Raw genomic sequence first — 24,141 nt, 5'->3', positions numbered from 1 at the left:
TTTAATGCCCGGCTGCAGTTGTATTCTAACCGACCAATAGCGTGCCGGCCGCTGTTAAGAGGGGCGGGGTCTAATGCAGCGCGTGGTAGTTGTGTCAGAGCAACAAAATCCTGAGGGTCTTCTGTCAGTGGAAAAGAGAAGAGAAAAACGCCAAAGGTAAGAGCAACTGGCCTCTGTTTTATCCATTTGCGTCTTCATTTTATGCAGCCTTGTCTACATTGAGGTTCTGTCAGAACGAGAGACATGGCGCTGGGGATTTTTCGTGCCGGCTATTAAACGCTGGTAACGCACTTTCCGCAACGATCATCACAGCAAGTAAGATTGGCTATTAAACGGTGCCGACATTAACGAAACACTGAAATAGAGCCTGTTAATGATAACACGAGAGCAGCGCAGGGTTACGGGATGAAAAGTGGCTGATTGTTTAATCCGTAGCCGTGATTACCCTGCCGAGTGTGAAGAGTCTCAAGTTCACATCCACGGTTTGACATCAGCGACTCGAGCCGACGCCGACGAAACGGTGCGTTCATTTGATGCTCCCGGATATAAGATGCGGTATGAAATCGCATCATATAAAGCCGCGGACGGAGCGTCGTACGTCAACGGCGGGAGTTGGTTTTGCAGATGTGGGCCGACACCGAGACGTCAGGTTCCAGAGGCTCACCATCCGCCGCCGCCGCAGTCAGACCGCGCCGCGCCGTGCCGCGCCGCCCCGCACCGCGCCGCGCACAGAGGCTAAATGCGCTACAGTGCGGCGGAGGCCAGGTTAATTCCCCCATCAGTGCGAGGCGTCTCCGTGACAGCTGGAAACAATAATCGCTGTCAAACATGTGCGCCTGTCGGCGTGTTCAGAATTAAAGGATTACGGGCGACGCCGCAGAGTGACATATTGGTGAAGTTGAGGTCAGGCTGGTGCAGCAGGCATGTCCTCGGTGACACTCGCGTTTGTCATCCATCTATGAAAGTAGAAGAGCACAGTTTCACCCTAAGTGACACCGAGGCTCTTTTTTCTTTTAAAGGGTTGAAACAGGAAGGATGGGAGGCGTTAATATCGCCTCTGTCACCCAGCATTTCACAGGAAATGTGAGTTGGTTTCTGGTGTAGACAGCGTTTGCAGTTGCTGGGAATCCACCTGCAAGTCATGCTTTTTAATTAAAATAAAAAAACAAACCGAAAGAGATGATGCAGAAACACACAAGTGACTAATCACAAAACGGGAAGACGTGTCTGAAATAGGAAGAAGGCATAATGCACCTTTCCTCCACCATTGTGGAACCAAACAAAAGTGAGTCAGAACGACTGCAGGGCTGTTGCTCCCATTACAACCCGCCACGGACGCATTAGTTACTTTTATAAATCACATTACATCAAAGTCAAAATGCGTTCAAGTCCACGTGTGACCCGTACCTGTAGGTACGTTATAAAAGGATTCTGCTCAGTTTGGGTTCTTGTCTGTCCTCAGCATTTTGGACGAGCTTGTGCCTGTCACGTCGAAACATCATCACCGAGTCATCGTGGGCAAATATGTTTTACCTCTTTCAACATCCAAGTCTCATCTGTGCTTCCTCATGACCGTTGTGCTGCATGCTCTCAATAATCCTACATTTTTCTGATGGATATTTCTGGAACATTAACATTTTGCACTGTTGCACATAACATGCTAGAATTATTCTGCTTGAGCAGCTATACAGTAAAGAGCTCCGGGCCTGACTCCCTATTTCTGGATGGGGCACTGAAGGCTTGAGTGGGGGAGGGTTAGGCAGAAGTCCTCGTAACTGAGTCATTGGTTTAGCTAATGATGCAATTAGTGTGTTGTACTTTCCGAATTTATTTGAGCAAGATGCTTTGGCAGTAAGAAAAAAATGTTTAAATTGCCCCCTGGGGGATAAATAAATTTGAACTTGTACTACTAGACATTTTTCAAATATCAGCTAATTCATTTTCAATCTCTTCTACAGGTTTATAGTTCATACAATGTGGAAAGAAGTATAGTTAGGTAGTTCCTTATAGATTCAAAGAAGCTATATATTGTGTGCTAATATTTATATTGCAACTGTTTCTATGCAGGTTATTCATTTGCATCCACCAAAACCACTTTTGCACACTTTTTTAACTAGAACAAATACTAAAATTTGAATAATTCCGCATTCCAAGTTCACAATGATGCATTATTTACCCAACAGCAAAGGAAAGGAACAAAGAAAATCCTAGTCCATCCTCTTCTTTCCAGGCATTGCCAAAACTTGATCTTTAATTGTTTTTATGAGGGACAGTCCCCAAAATGATGAAAGCTGATATTTATTAGGGCGGCATGGTGGTGTTGGGGCACAACGAAATGGAAAAAACACACACCCGTTCTAAATTGCCCTCAGGCGTGAGTGTGTGTGTGAACAGAGTGTGTGCCCCTGCGATGGACTGGCGACCCATCCAGGGTTAAACATTGATTTTAATTAATCCCACGTGTCCTTTTTCCTATCCTCTAGAGAAAGGAGGGGCTTTGTTACTCACTGTGTTATCGCTGCCTGGGTTTGAACTGTGTTTCCACTGAGCTGCATGGGCCGCTCCATGCGTTTCCATTTTTATAAGATATTTCAGTATTAGCAGCGCATCAGATGTTATTTGGCTGCCAAACTTCTATTATCTCTCACCATGTGACAACACACAGGAAAAAAACCCTCACAGAAGCCAGGTCAAGGTTTACTCTGACGCACTGCTGGATTTTCTGCTTGGTGCAAATGCAGCTTGAATGTCATTAACTAGGGTGGGACTTGCACTGCTGCTTCTGTCCAAGAAAGATGCGTCTCAGGGAAAAAAATGGCCAATGAAACCCAACCCAGCAGAGCTAATGATCTATAACGGTGGCTAATGACGTATATGGATGAGACATGGTGCTGATAAATATCTCAGTCCTATGTATTTGCAGTACTACACAATTTGTTGATTTTATATATAATACTGATTCACCTTAATGTACAAATGTAAATCAGTATTGAGTAGTCGGCTTTGCTACTATAGTACCTGCATTTGTGTGGAGTCAGTTTGGCCCCATCAGACACTTTGACTGTGTTCCTGTTGAAGTGAAAACATGGCTGTCCGCCATGCAGACCATAGAGTGAGAAGCGTGACAAACAAGCTGGTGATAAACGGTCTAAATATAGACTTCATTTTCCTTCTAGTACAATATTAGTCTCATTGCTTTCAGAGTATAGCGGGGCTATAACCTTGTATTTCTAGGTCATATTGAATATGTTCCATTGTGTATTTATGCAAAAATGCTTGAAATTTGTTTTTTACTGCTTCTTTATATTTTAATATTAATGTACGGAGAAATATAGTTTCAACACCAATACAGATATTTTTGCAATTGCATATTTTCATAGTTTATTTATAGGAACCGTTGCCCTGGTACTACGTACGACAGTTTCACAAGGAGAAGAGGAAACTTGTGCGGTGCTATTTTACTCTGCAAAGACAGAAGTTTGCCATTGTGAATGTGAAGTTCCAACAGCTATTCCATCCTCCTGCTAACAGATCTGTGACTGTGGCCCAATGAGAGCTGAGCGCACGCTCAGCCATGCTTGATGCCTTGATGGCTACAAGCAGAGGTCTGAGATGTTCTGACTGGGTTAGACCTCAGAGAAAAGCCGGAGACAGTGGTGCGCAACAATGGAGCTGGGGCTGCCCCTCTAGGCAACACGCATAAATACGTACACAGGATGGCACACCATCCTGACAACAAACCAGCACATTCAGCTTCCATTTAAGACTGTTCAGAGAGACATCATTGTTCCAGATATTAGACTGGGTTCAAGGCAATGGCGGATCAGACTTGTTGCTGCAGCCACTGTCAGTGGCTGCGTGTTTGTAAGTCTGACGCCTTCGCTTTTATCTTCCGGAACTAAAAAGCTTCTCTATTTCACGGGGTTGTGTGGACTGTGGGGCCGCCGCTTCTTAAGTTCTCAAGGAGCATGAACGCGGTGTAAGGCGCAGTGTAAGGCGCAGTAAGCACATGTTCCCTGTGTTGTTCCAACATGCTCCCCGCTTCATTTCTTCTGGCCCACCCGTCCCCTCTTTCTCCGTTTCCAGTTCCCTGTGATTCACTGGAAGCCTGCTTACTTGAATGCTGACAGTGCAGAGGAAGCATCTTTCTATGCGTGTGTATTTGGTTGTGCGTAGCGGGGAGGGAGGGAGGGAGGGAGGGGCATTTCCTTTAAAGCATGCTCTGCTCACTGTCTCTCAAATCTTACGCATTTCTTCCATCTCTCCTCTGCTCCTTTCTTCGGCTCACTCCCTTTACCCACCCCCCCTCATTTCTGTTCCATTCGCCACTTTCTTCCTGTACCCTTGTTTTCTGTCTCGCACGTTAATCCGAGCCGAGCAGGAGCTCCCATTTGCCAGACTTGTATTGTTTCTGCTCTTCCTCCTCCTCTTTACTGTTTCCATGATCAATCTGGCTGTTGCATCTCCATCGCAGCTGCGGCATTCTGCATTTTCTGCCTGATCGCTGTGTCAGGAATCTGGAGCACACCGAGGTGGGTGTATTAGGAGCATCTTGGCTAAGTCTTGCTCAATTCTCTCTCTTCCAGCCTCTTGTCACTTTACTCTGTAACCAATAGTTAGAATGAGGAGGCCATTCTTTCTTTGTGTAGCAACTTTCATACGTACTATGGCAGCAGTAGATTATCTGCCTCCCTCATTGTCTCCGAGCTGTCAGTACGTTCAATAATTCCTTCGCTGCACTGAAAATTATGGCCTTGCTGGCATGTATTTTGCTTTTACTTCTGTCTCCACTGGATTACTCTCACCTCTATGAGGCACTTTATAAAAAAAAAACACTCTGAGGGAAATAATATCCCCTGTATTGTAGGATTTGGAAAAAAACAGCCGATTTTGTATTTATTTCTTGTTGCAAAAGGGTGTATGAATAATGAAACTGAGAATTGGTTCAGTGTTAATGGTATTTGTATTCCTAGTTATATCTCACATGTTGGAGTAGAAACCTCCCAGTTAAAAGTCATCCCCAGTGACCACACTTCTAAAGCATTGTTCTTATATGTGTTAATATAATATTGCATTATCATATTTCCCAGACTTTGTGCGTGTCTGCATCCATGCATGCCTGGTGTGCATGTATTTGTAGACACGCTGCATAATCCAGTTGAAAATGTTAAAGGTATTGCTGACGTGTGCTTTCTGCTAGATATATCTAGTTATGTGTCTGGACTCCTAAAGTTTGTAGGTTATATTCTAGTTTTAAAGGATGAATTCTAGCATGTGTAACAGGTGTTGAGGTGTTGGACTTGTGTTTGCTGTTTCAGGGAGAGGAGAAAAAAGCTCTGAATATCCATTAAAGAACCCCACTTGCACTTAAAACTAAATGTCTTCAATTGCATCCCATCACACAACAGAGAGGAGAAGTCGATTCATCTGGAAAGTATTTTCATGTCACGTCATTCATAATAATTACTCTTGGATCCAGAAGAACAAACAATACCTTAGTTGATGCTACTGTTGAGAGCTCACTCCCCAAAATAGGATATATCTCTGATATAGAGTGTGTTGTGGAAAGGACGGTTTTAAAATTTTCAAATGTTCTTTCTTGTCCTTTGGCTACTGGGTATAAGTAACATTAGAGCAACATAAGTGGGTATATTATTTTGACCACTCCTGTAAGCTGGATGATGCTCAACCTATGGACACGTGTGCGTTACATGTATCTTTGCCAGGCAAATGTGTTATTTACTAAAGGACACTGCTACACAACAGGCCTGTAGTAGGAAAATAAATGACAGAACTTTTGAAATGCGGTAATGCACTATCACAATACACTATTACACGATACACTACTACATACAAGTATTGTTTTGGTCTCCGCTGACGTATTTGAAAATGAATTTTACGCTTAAGTCAAAAATTATGTCATAATTAGAGATACCAATTTCATTGGATATTAAGGTTCTTTTATAGATCTGTGTGAAGTTTCATGTTGGCATTAATGCAGTTATGTAAATCAAACATTTAATTTAGTAAACATAAATATTACGAGGTCAAGCTTTATGAACCACCAGAGCCTTATGGGCATGCAAAAATGCAGACAGTAAAATGGTGTAGTCACACTTCTCATTTACACTGATCTGCCTCATTTGGATTAAGTTGTCACCCAACTCATCATATAATTGGATTCAGTCCAGGCCTACTTGCAGGCTGCCGGTCCTCGTCCAGGATCATATAAGTTCAGTCTTTACTAGTTCACTAAAGGGATGCTGGATAAGAAACACTGGTTTGCACCTGATAGTCCATGAATAAGGCCATCCATTCTTGTCCTCGTCATGGTTACGGGGGCTGCTGAGGTCGTTCACAGAAGTCATGGGGTGAGAGCAGAAATATGCTCTGCATAGGCTAACAGTCTGTCACAGCACACACATCATTTAGTCACACACTCACATCTAGGAGCAACTTGAAATCCCCAAACAACCTGATGCGTATGTTTTTCAACTGAACAGATCTTTCTGTGGTAACTCTGCAAACTGCTTCATCACCTTTTCACCACTTACATATGTTAAACCGTATAAATCATAATGTGCTGCAACACCACGTGGGCAACTCCTGAAGTATTGCAGCATTTTGCCCGTTGGGAGTCACGAGTGTCTTGAGCATGTTGACTTTTCTGTCAGACTTTTAAAACAAGGCAAGTGATGTACAAGTCATTGGGGTCGCGCCTGCATATTTCTGGAAATGTTTTGAATGACGACACGCTCTCAGGCGGCAGCTTGGGTTACTGGCAACATATTTCTTCCTCATATCTGGACCGCTGTATCACTAAAGCTGGCTGTTAAAATGTGCTGGCCCACATGATGCTTCTGGTGCAGCTGGATCTTTGGTCTGCCGTCCTCGGTCAGTTCAGGTTGACGTGCGCAAATAATTTTTCTGTGTGAATGTGGTTTTATTTCTGAATGAATTTTCCCTGTAGAGATCCAGAAGGACACACGACTTGTGCATTTGAATAGCTATTGTGCAAAATATCGAGCGGCTGTGGTGATGTCGTAAATATTAGTCAATTATATAGAACATTTTGATTGGGTGGGCCTTTAATGGTCACAACTTTGAAAGTAGTGTAATAACGTCGGACATATTTGATTTATTGACGTTAACACGTGAAATTAAATGATCCCATTTCAGGTCTTTTGATTTGTTGGTGCTAATGTCTGTGATGGAGTGATAAAAGAGGGCCAGCTGACCCAGCAGATAGCTCTCAGGCACAGATATAGGAGAGGGGAAAATGAATAGATGGAGTGAAGAATTCAGAGAACCCGAGAGTGCAGGAAGAAGAGAAGGAAACCTCCTAAAAGCTTCAATTTACTCATTTTACATGGCTGCTTTTCAGGTTGAATTAGCTGTTTTACTTTGTTTACATTTTATAAGACTTGGCTACTAATTTTAATTTGTCTTTTATGATTATTGAAAAGTATTGACAACCTTACAGCACGTTATTATCACCTATACCTGGTCCAGAAAATAAAGCAGAGTGTTTATTCTGGGATAAGCTACCAGCATGGGAGGCAGATGGACTCCACCATAGGAGGCACAAATTGTACAGATCAGAGGTACAGTAAATGTTAGTGAACGTTAGGGTGTCTCACATTCTGCTAATACAATATGGCTGCATTTTTTTCCAAGAAAGAATTCCATGAAAGATAATCGAAGGTGAGTACAAATATATAAAAACACTTTTGTTTTTTTCAAACATTCGTGACGTCTCGGGCCTTGAAGTGATCATCTGATTCATAGTGAATGCACATACTGGTGTGTTTACAGTTGATGTCCCTGATTTCAGATTCCCTTTCTGAATAAAACACACACTGACACCCCCTCATGCCAAAGCTGTTTGCACTTGTGCAAAGGGTGCAATGATGGAGGATCGTCTGCTGTAATCTCCTCAGTGAGTTCCTGCGCAGGGTTTTAGGATGACAGGGACACAGTCACAGTTGGTCAGAGTTTACACCCGCTGACTTGATCGGGGATGGTGTGTACATTGTCTGAGGGCCAGTACTTTTTGCAGAAGAGCTGTTTCTTTGGGGATACAGTAATCAAATAGTAAGCAAGTACTGAACAGAACTGGCCTTGGCTCTGCCAACAGCAGATACATGGAGATGAATAAACAACGTAACGTCAAGTCTTGATGCTTCAGAAAACCTGCCATTAGTTGCATGCATGACTGCTTGAGCTCTATGGTGTGGTGTGATGAAAAAAGACGTAGATGGACACTGGCTGTCAATCTTTTTATGGAACCTTAAATAGCCGCTACATTAAAGCATGGTTAGATGGATCTATACAGTCATCGTTGGGGCACGTCCTTGTAGCCATTAAGTTCGTCCTACTTTGCAAAGAAGGTTCACTGACATTATTACTGAATGGCAGTCACAACACACAGACCAGGCATAACCTTGTAGTGATTAGTTTGTCTTTATCATAGCTTGATTAAAATCTATGTGAAGCACATAAGGATGTAACGCTAATTGACATTATCCTCATAGAACAACTGCATATGCACGGAGGTAGGGTATTTGTGCCAAAACTGACCCTGCCAAGTCAACCATCACTATGAGCTGTGTACATACATGTGGATAAAAAGACTAAGACCTATACCTTTGCTCATAAGTTGGATGATTTTTATCAGTAGTCCTGAAATGGATGACATTGTTGATATGTTCTAAGATGGAATTCCAATTAGATCATGACAATTGAGACGAATCTGCATCAATACAGGGCTAATATAATCCAAAAAATCTAAAAACTGGAGCTGTAAAATGTGATGATGCAAATTTTATGCGCTGGGGTGTAGATGGCACCGAACAAAAATAGAAGCAGGGGGGTGAGAAGAAGAGACAGGGCAGAAAATGTGAAAAACGCTCAGAGTGGAATTCCACTGTTTCACGTGTCTACTTGAATGTTGGGCCGCTCGATGACTGCAGCGTGCTGTCAGTGTTTCGGTGCCTCCACGGAAAACATTTCATCTATAGAGCCAGGTTATTTAGCAGAAACAGCACAAACTAAGGCCATTGTCAGCTTTAGTCACAGAAAAGGCTTCTTCGATTTTAAAATAAATAAATAAAAACCAAGCAAACTCCAGGCAGCGTTTAGCCCCACATGCAGAACACAGGGTAAAAACTACTGTATATAAGCACTCAAAATAGCTGAAAGTGGGTTGTTTTTTTAATATTTAATCATATTGTGGCCAACATTGGCAGGTTGACCATGCTTATAGGTTCCTTTTGCTTTCAAGGAGTATGTGGAATGTAATGACTGACGTCTGAGGAGCGTGCAGGCCAGGAGAGCAGTTCTGGGACTGATCACACTGAGCAGAAGCTCTTCTGCAGCACAGTGCACCTCCTCTTTAGCGGTGCCCTCTCAGCACGTGTGCGCGGGCACACATGCAGACACCTTCCTGCACGTCTCGATCTTCTTTTCCATATATTTCCTTCTTTTAAGGCATTCTTTTTACTCCCTTGGTCCTTACAAGGCGTGTCAAATGTCACCAGTCTCATAGGGCCGCTCGGTCTGCTCAAACCGACTTTGTGGCAAATTTCAAATGCAACTCTGTACTCTATCCCTGTCATCCATCTGTCCTGATCAGGTTATTCTAGGGATGCTGCATATGTTAAAACATTAAGTAGCTGATTCCCAGAGAAGGAGACTTTATTGAAGCATCGTTATTCACTCTCTTTTGTTGGTTGAAATATGTTTTTAGTTGGAGTGTGAAATGAAATGACTATTGTTATAGTTGTGCTGATCAATATCTTTTTAACTCTTTGGCCAACTGTATATTTCAGACGTTGAGATGATTCTTTTTCTCACTACACCAGGTATCCTATATTTTCTATCATAGTGATGCAAAAGACGCTGATATTGAAGAGTAAAAGAGTACAAAATAACTGCCACTAACATCGCGAGTATAAAACGTAGTAGGTGTAGCGAAAGGACCTGCGGGCGTACTTAAGTGACATATATTACTCATTTTCAAGCAATTTATTTAAGCATAGTCATCCCTTAAAGTTAACTTGTTCAATTTTGCTCAGTGTTACATTTAGAGCTTATTGACCATCACAATCCAACACAATGTTTCTCTACCTCCAGGTTGCCTGTGGACATTTTCAGTACAAATACCATGTGTCATTTGTCTTTTCCTTTGCTGTGATGGACCAGAGGAAGAAAAAGATGGTTTCATATTTCTACTGCAGTGTCTGTCTGTGCTCTTGGTTTACTGCAGCATTTTCCTTCCTCTGCAGTACCAGGACAGGCCTTATGTCAGTCTCACAGGCCCAGAGCTCTGCTAGAGTACCTCCCTATGTCTCTTTTGCCATTTTTCTCATGATTTCTATCTATCTAGCTGGTCCGTAAACAAGACTAGCGTTTAAATAATTTCACTATGGTTTAATGCAGGTTCACTTGCCAAAGTGCCCAATGTAAAGTGATGGGCAAGGGCACACAGACTGCTGATTCATGTTGGTGCTGTTGGTGATACAGGCAGCCTGGGCCCATACGTTTACACCACATAACAGTGTATTTGTTAGATCTCATGTTGACTGATGACTCTTTCTCTCGCTCTCTCTGCAGATAGAAATTCTGTGTGAGTGAAATGTAAATGGGGTTTGGACCAAAATAGTATCAAAATTGGGTTTTCCTGTCCTGCGTCTTAAGGATTTTTACTTCAGCGTATATTTCCCTACATTAGCCCAGTTGCAGCCGATGATTGACGTGGCTTAAAGTTTGACCATAGAATGAAAAGAGCTAAAAACAGCTGCAGCTGACCCAGAATGTACTGACCTCTGACAGCAAGTCGTGCTTTAAACTGGTCGGAGGAGGATTTGTTACTGCATTTTACTGTACAAAAATGCACTTCATGCAAATTGCTCTCCACTTTTTATTTCTCTCTCGCAAGCTGCGACCTGTAATCAAGGGCCTCCCATAGCCTATCAGAGGAAACCACTTATGAAGCTGCATGATGATAGAGGGGGAAGGATGGTTTTTCCTCTCCTTTGATTCATTAAATGTCATAAACGAAGGGGAGATTCTGTTGGACTCTTCTGTTGGCTGATGGAAAATGAGGTTAAGTTTGCTTCCCTCTTACACTCTGCCTGACTGAACTCCATGTAGGATATCCCCGGCAGTTCTCGTCTGTTAGCCTGTCTCCCTCTTCCACAGCCATCTGCTCGGGTCCATGTGTGTTTTCCACAGCTGCCAACATACTACACAACACCGTGCTGCGCTTTCCAGGCCAGCAATGCCTGCTCGCTTTTCTCGCTCACATAAGCTCCGTCTCAAGAGGGAATACACTCAGGCTGGGTGTAGGTGGATTTAAATATGAAGAACAACCTTTTGTGATTCACTTGTGCATTTTGTTTGGAAGACACTGGGATATTCACTAACTAGCCCAACAGAGAATATGAAAATGCTTGTTTTTTTAAATCATTTTAAAATGTTTGGTGATACATGGTACATCAAATTGCTTTCTTTTTTTTTAACTGACATTCTTACGCTACCTGTAATTTAAGGGTTTATTTAATTAATGGTTTAAAGTTTATTTTCAAATGGATTTCGGACTAACATTAGCATCAGTAATGCATGTTCTATTGGGGGGGGGGGTCTACTGGATGATACTGGGATTTTAAAACAGAACCCACATGGCATCAATCCATGCTCACTTCAACCATAATCCTACACTGAACACACAAGCGGCTGCAGAGGTGGGTGTCTTACTACTTGCTCCAGGGTACTGGAGAAGAGATCTTGTACAAACCAGGAAGTCCGTTCTGAAGGCTCTGAGATGCCTGGACATGAGGTCTGAAAATATGTAAATGTTGCCGGAAATATAGAACATTTTCCAACAGAAGCCTATAATGTCTGTTAGTTACATTTTATATATATAAAATATAATATCTGTTGGTCTATATGCATCTTTAGCTCTTTTCAGGACCAGTTGTGGTTAATAAAAGGTGATATTTCTAAATCCGTTCCTTTTTCATCCTTCAACACTTCCTGCCCCCCACCCTCCAGCCCCCTTCACTGTTCTAACTGCGTTTTAATCTGCAAAGTGCACCTTGGCCCATTAGTGCAGTAAATCTGAGCTCTCGAACTTGAGCCAGGATCAGTCCGTCGTGTACCGCAGTGCTGCAGTCGTCAGCAGCAGCAGCAGCAGCAGCTCCAACCGCAGCTCACTACAGGCATCTCTTTGAAATTGCTGCATTGCTCTACTGCGTGCCAGACTCAGCGATCAGGTGTACAAACAAAATGTTTGAAGCCATATCAAAAGGGGTGGAACAGCTGATGGCGCCGCGCTAACTTCAGAGGCTAAATGAATAGGCGATGGAGCCCGGAGGGCCCTGTGTGGTGGTTTTCCCTGCCACTTTGCTCTTTGAAATAATCAGACGCGAGTCCGGTGGGATGTTGTAGCCGTCAAATCAAGGACGATATAAACTTCTATCCCAAATTCTCTCAGAACCTTTGTAGATTAGATGGGTAGAAGTGGATACTATAAAATGTCTCTGAAGTGCCATGAAAAAAACACTTTCCTATACACCCTTTATTCAAAGATTGTCTTATAAAGTTTTCATAAGATAGTAATTGTAAATAATAAGAAATATGGTACAATCCATAGCATTGTCTCTACGATTTAAGGCATTACAAAAGCAACCGTACAAAAGCTCCTAGTGCACTTTAATATCTCTTCAGTCCAACACATGATGTTCTCTGAGCCGCATCGGGGAGGCTTTTCTGAGCTATGTAGTAAATCTGCTATGAAGGTGTTCATCCCACAGGGTCACGGCACCCTCATCATCACCTGAGTGCATGTATGACGGATATCCCATTGTGGCGTGATTGAAATGAATTGACCGCTGAGCTTTAAACGGGTCCTTGGAAACATGGGGTCATATATCCACTTCCGAAGAAAAAGTGATGAGAGGACAAAGTCACCTTCATGTTATCGTGTCAGTTATGAGCTATGACTCACATGAGCGCAGCCACTGGTGAAATAGGGTAGCGTGGCACGGTGCTGCTCAATTCACCGCTTTGTCAGGGTGACATAGATGCCAATCTCTCCGCGGCACTCCTCATTTAAATTTATCCACCAGGCTAAAGTGGGCTGAAACAGCAGTGGTCCATCTTCCCTCAGGATCTTATGTTGATTGGAAATCGTCTGATGAGATTTTTCAAATGTGTGTTAATAGCATCTGTGCCTTCCTAACCCATCACCCATCCATCTTTGATGCCCGTCTGTGTGCAGCGCTGGCCTGTTTCTTGGGCAGACTCTTTGAATTATTCATAGAGTGAAGTCTCTCTAAGCTGTGGACCAGCTACAGGTTTACTGTTGTGCAACCACATATGCACGGTCCACATTCGCCACAGAGGATGGCGCATGTAGGGTTAAGATCCTCGTATGTTGGTTAAGTAGATTTGCTGCAGTTTTATTTGAGGAGCAGTATTTTTTTTTATGTTGTAGTGCCAAATGGCGTCAAAAGGACTTTATTATGAGGAGGTTCTGATCATCTCAGTGCAGCAGTGAGAATCTACAGTGGCTCCTTTCAGCACATCATTTAATATTTAAGCTTGAGTCTGCAGAGTGAAAGCAGGACTCCATCTAGTGGAGGTGTGGTTGTCTACATATTCCTGCCAATGCAGAGGATGGCAAGGAGAGGACGTGGGGGTGTTTACAATGCATGCACATAGCAACTCTGTCCGCTCCGTACTCCGAAAAGTCCTTAAGAATTCCCTCAATGTCAACCTAAAACAACCAAAGTGGAAAATAGAAGTGCTTGTGCGGATTTAAGTCTAGATCTCCAGGATGTAGGCGGGGCATCATCACAAACTCTATATTATCAGTGTCAGTTACTTTACCTTTCAGGCTTCTGACCTTCTGTGGGACATGCTGGTCAAGATAAACTGGTCGTTGATGCTGATACTGGGATGCACGAGTAGTCAAATTTATTGTGTTAGCCAGTTACATAGACATTTTGGGTTGTTTTTATGACAATGATTACTATAGCAGACATGATATGTTCTGCAAATATCTGCAGAATGTGTGTAATGATATAACAGACAGAAACATGGTTTTAAAAGAAAGAATAACTGTGTCACCAATGCACACTCATTCTAGGCCTATACTAATAATACTATTAATAATAATGCTATTACTACTACTACTAATAGTAATAATTAGTGTTATTATTGGTATTATTATTATTTCAGGGTTGTCACAGAGTAATTAACTCTTAAATGAATCAGTCCCATTGGTATCTATTTTTACGTTGCAGATTACTTTCAGTTCTTTGCACATGAATCAAGCTCCGTGCACGTCAAGGAAATTCCTGGGAGTTTAAAGTTTCATTTGTTTTAATATCAACCTTTTATTTTTTTTAAAAAGATGTTTGACTGAGCTAAGATTAGTGTGCAATTCTAGACATGCATGATTTGACATGTGTGCTCCTTCCAGACGCCCGTACGTGACCCACTGCACCGTACGGTCCCCGTGAACGAGCTCCATCCTCGGCAGGTTGGCCACACCCTTTCCCTCCCGCCTCCATGTATCCTGAATCTACCACAGACTCCCCGGCTCGCCTCTCCCTCCGACAAACTGGCTCACCTGGCATGATCTACAGGTGAGTGAACACTAAACAGATAAAACCTCTTAGAGCTGCGGTTCGAGATCCGCAGCATCAACCTCAAAACACTCTGTAGTTTCTAATGCACTTTATTCCATTTCCTCCCTCACTTACGCGCTGAATCCTTTCTTCGTCACCCTGTGCCTTGTCACATTTGCCCTTTTAACTTTCTCTTTTCTATGTGGTTTAACCAAACTTCCCTTGTTCCTCTCTTCCTTTAATGCCTTCAGTGCACGTTATGGGAGCCCCAAACGGCAGCTGCAGTTCTACAGGTATCTGCCTGGCTCGCTCTGTCATGTACATGTCTTTGTATTTGCAGAAGCTGATTTACTTTTGTCTCTGCTTTTTTTTGAGAATTTTGGTTTGTTTGAATTAGCCATACTTATCTGTTCTTGAGCATAACATTTCCAAAGCACTCTTCCTTCGCTTCCTTCACATTGCAGCACGCTGGCCACTCTGACGCGTTGAAGAATATTGAGTATAACGGGCATGTGACTGAGCACACAGTGTGATTAGCAGCTTTTATGTGTCATCACGTCGGGACACCCTGCTGGGGATTGTTACTGTTGTTTGCTACAGTGGCAGGCATATGTATAGGTAAAGAGAACAGCAGGTAAGTCACATTGCTGGTAGCCTATGCTAATGCTAACTGTGTTTCTGTTGACTGAATGGTTTTGTATACATTGTTAAACAGTCATCCTATATCACTGACACTGTGAGGCTGCCTGCTTTTTTTTTTTTTTTTAAACCTCATTATATTATGGTATATTTTGTGGCGCCTCATAATTTTTAGTTTGTTTGTTCATTGGCTGCTCATGCATTCATTTTCCTATTTGCTCTCTTTACTTACAAATTAAAGGTGTTGTAAATGACTTGGACTGGCAGCTGGTCAGGTCAGGTCTGCTAGTCTGTTATGCCGGTAATAAACTGAGGCAAACCCTGCCCCCTGTTTTCCAATTTACAGCCATTAATCTATTAGTAAACCACTGCTCCGGATATTCCACTCATGATGACAAAGTCTTCAGCTGGTGATGTGCGATCCAGTTTAGAATGGAGGGTTGCTAACTAATGCAAATGTTCTCAATCAGTGTCGGTGTTGCCTGTCATTGCATCATTACTATTGAATGCAGAAACAAGCTACAGTATGTGGACCCCTGAGATTCTGGGTTTCTTGTCGTTTTGAAGCAGTACCAGTTTTATTTTTAAATAAATTAATTCTTTTAAGTCTTGTCTTAATTTCTGCAGGGTACATTAAAGATGCTTGGGATAATGTCACCGGTTGAGAAACCATCGTGTAGTTAGGAGGACATATTATTCCATCCAGGCTCGTGTTTATTCCTTCTTCTGCATTAGATTAGGATCATGTTCCTCAGTCTTATTGCATCATCGCCGGCAGATTAAGTTACTTTAAAATTGTAACAAGCTGCTTATTTGGTTAATATCTTGGTGCCTTTTACATTTGTCCATTTGAAGTGCAACCCAGCGTATTCCCTGACCTTTATAAGGCGGCTTGATTTAATCCCCCCATTGCTATCTGTTGCTTTAAAAAAAACTGTAATCCGTTTTTAAGGCAACCTTAATGATTCTTGACATAGAATATTTTTACCTATTCTAGTGCTTTCACCATTTTGAGGGACTGTTTGTTTCCGTAAGAATGAAAGAATGAAATTTGGTTCATGACAAATGTCTGTGTCACAATAAAGAACCAAAATGCCCGAGGCATAGGTTCATTACAATTACAACCCTGTGGACAGTTTTATACCTTTAGGAGTGATGCCAGTCATTAAGTGCAGTTGGGAAAGTTTAGTATTTTGTCATCAGTTCACATCAGTTATGCTGTAAGCAGATTATATTATTAGGTTCTGTATGTATGTAAAGACAATAGTAATTCTGCATCTGCATCTTTGGTCATTAAATCCTGAGCTGATCCTGATATCTCACTGGTCTTTGGCTCCTCCTGCCTGCAGGTTACTTGTCTGCACTTCATTTTTACCCAGGTCTTCGCTGACATAATTGAGCGTTTTCTGTCAACATCGCAGCCAACCACTAGAGGGCAATACTGCCTCCCTTTGTGCATTGTGTCATAGCCAGTCCGTGTTGTTTTTCACTGAAAATGTTGTTGCGATCTCATCGTATGTATGGAATCAGGAAGTTACTTTACTTTTTGTATTTATTGACATGCTTAATGTCTCCATTTTTAGAGCTCTTAATTTATATGACATCCTTAATTAGACCCTTGAAAGAAAGGTTACTCACAGGCCCCACGGCTTGATTAACTGCTGGCGTTCATGATGTTCATGATGGGGGTACACGAACGTGTGTGGTTCGTCTCTTCTGTGCACACGCGTGCGCATTCAGCCTGTGTGCGGCGTGTGCACGCACCACTCAGGCCCTCATTAGTGTCCAGCTTTTAGTATTCTTTCCTGTGGAACAACAATCAGAGGCTTTTAGCGCAAAAGCTTTGGTGAATAATTCAGGGCAGATATTATTTGCTGCGGGTAGCAGAAACAAAACGGGCCACTAAATGACATAAATGGATTTCTTCCACGAGATCTGACAGGGAGGGGAGGTGGAGAGGTGTTAGCTGTGGTGATAGAGTGTGGTCCGAGTGAGGAGGGGAGGGAAGGGATGCACTCTCTTATTCAATAACTGGTTTAGATGTTTCCTAGTAAGACACTCCCAGTTTGGGTGGACCCACTTTAGGGCTGTCTGCAGCGTGTCTTTATAAGAGCAGGCAAGAACCCCCACATCCTCGCTCATGAGCCGACCCCAAAGAAATCAGGTGAGTTGGAGGAGACGTTTGAAGTCATTGGCAGCGTTTGTCCGGCGTCGGTAGCGTTCAGGAATGCATGCAGATGCATGCTGCATGCGTGTTTTCTTATTTACACTGAAGGCAAGGAAACAGTTGACAGAAGTGCTCCTGTTAGAGGTTTGTTACTGACATGTTTACGTCTGCGTATTCAATGATTCCACCATTGCAGTTATTAATGATTACTGCTGGTCTCATTCTTATTTCTGAATCAGTTTTAATGTTGAGAATGATGAGAATGCTTCTTGTATGCTTTATGATTTAGTAAACTTTTATATGATCGATTAAATATAGAAGGGACACCACAGTGATGGCTTTCCTGATCTGGAAGTTAGTTTTTCATTCATATTTATTAATTTCCTCTAGTGAAATATTATTTCATGTTTTGCAGTTTCAAATTGTCAAATTTATGTTTTTAGTTAGACGGTTTAGACGGTAAATTTGATAAATTCTGTTTATAATAAATTTGTTGATGCTACAGCCACATTAGGTTCAGGATATTAATATGGATATAGATTTTGTAAAATAAAAAAAAGATGCTCTACCTAACAAATGTTCCTTTTTGTGAATTTACACATCTTTGATCTGTCATTTATTCTGACCCTTTTAGACGTAACTTTAGATATAACTATGCATTTACTGCATATGATTGACTAGCTACTGAACCTTTATATGCGGTAACATATACAACATATACAAATACTGTGCATATTAAAAATATTTGTTTTAAACTGGGCCAACTTTCTAAACCCAAATTAGGGTTTCACACTACATTTTTCTTGGGGATTTTGGTGTTATGTTCACGTTTCAGTGAGCACCGCTGATTGTGTCTTTTTGTGGGACACACACAGAATTCTTGTCAGCAGGAATTTCACAGAGGGAGACAGTGGCACGTCTGGCTTTGCGCATGTTTGAATGTGTCCAATTTGCAGATAGCATGCACCCTCTTTTGAACCTGCGCCTTAATCACCAAAGAGGTACCTGAAAGCTTCCTGTCAGTGTAACCCTGCCGTTGTGTTCTTACGGGGGGAGGGTGTTGTGGTACTCTGATTACAGGATGCATGGCTGTGTGCTGTCCTGAGCAGCAGAGCTGTTTTTTTTATGAGAACAGGTGCTATTTAAGGAGGTAGCTGTGACCTGCTGGCTCCTCTCTCCATCTGTGTCCCCACGTTATTCTTTACTGCACGAGGTTACTTCAGCAACTCAAAAGAAAGAGGGGGCATGTTTGCGGGAGGGTATGCCGGAGGTCCGCAAGGACCTCCCGGCAGACGCCGGTCCAGTTACTATCCTCCTGAAAACCTACAGATTTCCAAACCGGCAGCGCCAGGCGGTGTTCGGAAGAGCAGCAGCAGCGGCAGCAACAGCAAGATGCTGTCTATGACATACAGCGAGAGCATCCGCAGTGGAATCAACAGATACCACTCGGACCAGGGGCTTAATCAGCCTACGACCCGGCCCCATGACCAGGCTGAGCTGCAGAGACTCCGGGAACAGAGACTTGCCGTTCAGATTAAGAACATGGAAGACTTCCTGAAGATGAACGGCCTTGCCCTGGAGGAGTGTGTGTCCTATCAGACAGGCATGAAGTACAGGTAAGAGGGAGGCAGAGCTCGGCACTGACATGGATACTCTCAAGACCTGGACAGAGAGGCTGAGAACCAGCAGGTGATGGCAGGACTTCGGTGGAGAGAGATCAGATATTCAAGAGTTGCTGAACAGGTGTGTTCAGTTAAACCTCACTGGCTCTGAAGTTGCAATTGGCCTCAAAGACAAAACATCTGTCTGTTGATGGCCATCAACACGTCTGAGTAAATGGTCTCAGTAGAAGGAGATGAGCCAAAACATTCAGCTTTTTTTCCTTCATCAATATCACTCCAGCCTTTCCTCTGTCCTCTGATCAGATCATGCAAAGGTACTGGCTCAGGTTTTATTTTAATCATCTAGGTCAATGAAGGACAGGCTGCTCCTTAAGGAGTTACGTGTCCTCTTAAAAAGTTACATTTGTGTTGTAAAGGCAGCCTCACTATGAAGCTAAAAGCTTAATATATTATAGGTTCATACTGAAATGTTTCACTGATGAATAACCAGGCTGCAGTGAGTGAAAATAGTAATCGCATTTTAGGTTTTATGTTCATTGGTTTAAATCATTTTAAGAAAACCAAAAAGATTGCTTTTGTGGTTGGCTCACCAGGTATGGGTTGATCAGTCACCACTGCCTTATATATGGTTGCATCTCTCTTGTACAAAGCTCAGTCAGCGGCAAATAATTCATTTGAGTTCATGTGTAGAAAAGGACGTAAAGTCATCAGTCAGTGTAGTAAAAGGCAGCTCTATTTTAGTGCTTCTCTGGAGGAGTAGTTGCTGTTCTACACTGGGAAATCCTGTCAGCATCCTCCATGTCTTACTTGTTCTTGCCCACATTTCTGTAATTAGTGTAGCAATTGTATCAGTGAGTACATACAACCTCCCTCCCAAGCTCATCATTATTTAAAATGTATGGTAAAGAAGAAGGACTAGCATAGTTAAGCACTATTTAGTTATTCTAGACACTGCCATCACCTTTTCCAGCAGACAGAACATTAAGCAGGTCACAGGTTAATTTCTTTAATGTAATTTGATGTTTTTCCTCTAGCCATTGCTGAAATTGTGTTAGTGTTATTGTTATAAATAGGAGCTTTTGCTTGTAAGAGGTTTTGAAAAAGTGGTTTCAAAGTTGTAAATTGTATCACTTTACCATTTAGTTACGCTTGAAACATGGTGCTGCTACTTAAAAGGCCCATTTGAGCACAGAAAACGCTTCTAGTGTTAATGCCTGCTGACTCCAGAGCCCACTCTGCATAAAAGAAGCCAGTTAAAGTTGGATGAGGTGAGACAGGAAGCCCTGTGTCTCCTTTGTTGGGAGTATGTGGATTGCTAGTGACTCACAGACCTTAATGCACATTGTAATGATCTCCACTAAGCTCTTCATACATATACTCTAAATAACTTTCCTGTGAACTTTACGGTCTTTTGAATGTTGTATTTTGAATTATTCGTATTAATATTATTTTCCAGAGATGTGCCGTTCCAGCGAAGCCAGGTAACAGGAAGATACATTTCCCTATGTTGACCACTAGAGGTCAGAGAAACATTAAACATCCTCACAAGCAACAGAACTCGCAGCAGGTTTTACTGGGAGCATAATTATATTTATTTATCTGGTCACCATAAAGTTAAACACTCTAAAATTTTAAGTCAACAGTATGAGTCTCAAGGATCATTAAAATGCTTGGATTATTGTAGATGATGGATGGGATTTGCAGAATATTGAGCCACTTTGAGACCCCCTCACAATAACAGCTGATCTCCACAAGGTGGTGCTGTTGTCGCAGCGTTGCCTCCTACTGAAAACAGAGCTTCACTCATTGCATCTGTACCAGATTCAGTTTAAGATTAATCTTCTTACTTTAGAGTTTAAATTGTTTCAACATGCGCGTGAGCATCCATACATTTACAGCTGTCCTTCTAATTATTGCATATGGAATCCTTTCAAAGAATTGCTGCTGCTCCAAATAATATAAATGTGTTTTCGTAACATTTTCACCTCTCTCACGCATGCAATTAAATTAGTGTACGGACAAACCCTCTGGTTAGGAAGTCCTATAAATCTCTGCCTCTGTGAGCTGTTATTTTCTCAGCCTCACTGCAGCGTGTGTTGGTGTGTGTGTGTGTGTGTGTCTGTGTGCATCTCTGTCAGCATGGGCAATCGTGACGTTTTTCTCTAGGCAATCCCCTACTCCAGAACTAATTTTAGCCACAAATGCAGCTGGATAGAGCTTAACATACTTCATCTGAACCTGTGCTTCTGAACATTGTTTACTTCAAGCCCATGGCCTGGCAGTTTGATTCCATTGACGAGAATTGTAGAAGTGGTCGCGCTTTTTAGGTGGTTGGAGTTAGATTTGTTTTCGAATGGTCATCTCTCCGGTTCCACTCTCTGCCATCTCTGGCTGGCTTAGGCTGACAGCTTGTCAAAATGTTCAACTCAGAGATAATGTGTGGGAAGAGACGGGAATGCTGCAGTTCAAAATTCTTGTTTATAGCGGCTCGGCAAGAAAATATAAAGGCTGCTCTTTCCCTTGTAGATATTGATATTTCGAGATTTGTCCTTGACAAATTGATTTCTTGACATTTTTGTAGTGAGGGGCGATCATTTTGTATGGCAATGGCAGCTCCATTTATACTTTAATAATTATATAGGAAAGCCAGATCTTTATCTCATAGCCTCGGCATGGAAATTAGATGGTGATGATGTGACCAACCTGTAGAGATACTTAAGATTATCCCCCCTGCTGTGTCTATCACAGGAGAACACAACATCCATCAACTACTGCTCACTAAAGCTCACTATAGTAAATCTAACTAAATCTATCATGAATCGTCACTCTAAGTGATATTAAAAGGCCAAATGAACAAGTAACAGTATCGATTTGTCGATGAAGTCCTCGTAATCACCAGCTGCCTCTGGTGATTAGTGCAATAATATTATTCCTCCTGTCCTTTATGTTCAAGTTATTCCTGTGTTATTCTTTATAGGCTTCAAGGGGATTCTCTCTTTATATAGGGAGAATCTTTGCGATGGGATGAAGATGACAACTCTGCATGCGCCCCCAGTTTCTCTACACATTGTCACTTTTGCTACCATAAATGTGTTGCTTCAGGTTCACATTTATTTATATAGTACATTTTTAACCATCTTAAAAGAAACAAATAAATAGCTGGTTTGACAACCACTAAGACCATCTGACGGCCTTTACTGCTCAAACAAGAGTGTGAACGTATAGAATGTAAACATAAAGAATGTAAACATAATTGTGCCATTACATTCCTTGCATCTGAGTTAATTTTCAATGTAATTCCTTTATTCTGCTAATCTAACATTTATTTAGTGCCTTGGGATTCCCAGTTTGATCCTTTTATTTCTATTTTTACCTGCACTGCAGTAAGAGTAATTACGCAATCAAGCTGAATTGTGTGGACCGTAGTGTCGACTCCTCCGCCGCTGCGTTTGCTCACCTCGTCTGTTCCCTGAACCGCAACACGCAGACAGTTATTGTGGTACAACAGACAAAAGCATTAAATCACAGCAAAAGTTGTAACTTTTTATACCCACACAAAAGCCCGAGAGCCACACCAACCTACTCGACCTGCTATACTCAATTCAAGCCCCTACACTCGCCCACCAGCTCACAGAATTACTAGCTTCAAATGTATAGATGGGATGGAGGAGCGGAGCAGCACCGCAGAGCAGCAGCAGCAGCAGCCCTCAGCTTTAACCTTTCTGAGAGTTACGGATTTACTGTTAAACAGTTACGGATTTACTGACTGCATTTAAATGAAATTGCTGACCAGATTTGTATCTGTGTGTATTCTGGTAAGACCACACAGTAAAGTGGCAAAGATATAAATAGCCATCTCCCTTCATAAGCCCGGTTTAACCCCCTGTCGTTCATCACTTATCACAAGGCCATCAGAAGCCTGATGAACTGATGACACGGGTCAGTCTGCAGCTGTAATAGAATCCCAGCACAAAGCTATTTTTTAGCCAATATTTCATGACCATACCGCCACTCTCTTTACATCAACAATGTCATTCTTCCCTTCTTAAAATCCAACTTGAATCTTTCAAAACACCATTGACAAGCACATATAGAAAACACATCAATATTAAATCTTATTACAGGCTCCGTTTCAGCCTGTAAAAGTGTTATGTAAGAGCAGGGGTTTCCTTTCCTCCTTTTTTTTGGCTGTCTCAGCTCTCCTGCTCTGTTAGACATGTCAGTGGGGGACCGCTGAAAGGACGGCTCCTCCTGAGCTCCGCTGTGTGCTGGGAGTCTGTCACGTTCACGGGGACTTCACTCACTAATCACAGATGTGACCCGTGTCTCATTCCACTCCTCCCAGGATGAAAGAGATTCTTAAAACAGAACCGAACATAATTATTCTGTCACCTTCCATGATGTTGTGTGTAGACGGCCAGTAAAGCTGTTTTTATATCATAGATTTTTCCAGTGGTCGGTTAGCATGTTTCCTATAGTTAACGCTAGCACGCAGACGTCCATTCTTCCATTAATCCTCATTACAGTGATGAAACGTTCAGCTGTTGTAAAGATTAAGACCCAGGCCGCAGGGTGCATGGAGCTGCTTGAACAGCATTACCGCATCCGTCAATCAGGTCTGTCAATCTGTCTGACCTCACATCACTTTCCATTACTCACTTAAGCCTTTTCACCCACTCTTTTCCGTACACAGTCAGTCATGCACATGCTGCCTCTACGCCGCGTTGCCACCCCCATGTCAGGCCTGTCAACCTTATCAGCCCTGTACTCTAAGTCTCATTAATGCTGCTCAGTTCAGCCCACAGTGCAGCTTAGTTAAATTTTCAGTGGACAGCTGGACAACATCCCCACAAATAAGTGAGTGGTCATTCTCTGGAACACTGAACTGTAAAGTGACTATTTCCTTGAATGATATGGGGCACTTCCTGTGGATGAAATGCCCTGGGCGATAAATGAATACCTGACCATATACTTCCATAGTGACACCCTGCTGTGTCTCCTGCTGTTTTTTTTTCCTGTCTCAGCATGTTGGCTCACACAGATTTATGTTGGATCTTTTTAATTTTGCACACTAAAT

General features: G+C 42.3%; 1 protein-coding gene across 3 annotated transcripts in view; it reads left to right on the top strand.

Moving 5' to 3' along the window:
* Positions 1–16: 16 nt before the first annotated feature.
* The window catches only part of kcnab2a (potassium voltage-gated channel subfamily A regulatory beta subunit 2a), a 47,082-nt gene continuing 22,957 nt past the window's right edge, over positions 17–24,141 (top strand). The window contains exons 1-3 of one of the 3 annotated variants that reach the window (XM_057031625.1): positions 17–156; positions 14,489–14,654; positions 14,888–14,929. In XM_057031625.1, the coding sequence (XP_056887605.1) occupies positions 14,578–14,654; positions 14,888–14,929 (119 nt within the window). In that variant the 5' untranslated portion in view covers positions 17–156; positions 14,489–14,577. Of the gene's footprint in view, positions 157–4,232; positions 4,533–14,488; positions 14,655–14,887; positions 14,930–24,141 lie in introns of those variants that run through there. The other 2 variants (XM_057031624.1, XM_057031626.1) reach the window with 2 other exon arrangements.

Source organism: Takifugu flavidus, chromosome 4 (assembly GCF_003711565.1).
Source record: "Takifugu flavidus isolate HTHZ2018 chromosome 4, ASM371156v2, whole genome shotgun sequence".
Classification (NCBI taxonomy): Eukaryota; Metazoa; Chordata; class Actinopteri; order Tetraodontiformes; family Tetraodontidae; genus Takifugu; species Takifugu flavidus.
Note: the sequence above shows the minus strand (reverse complement) of the source record. Positions and strands in the feature narration are given on the sequence as shown.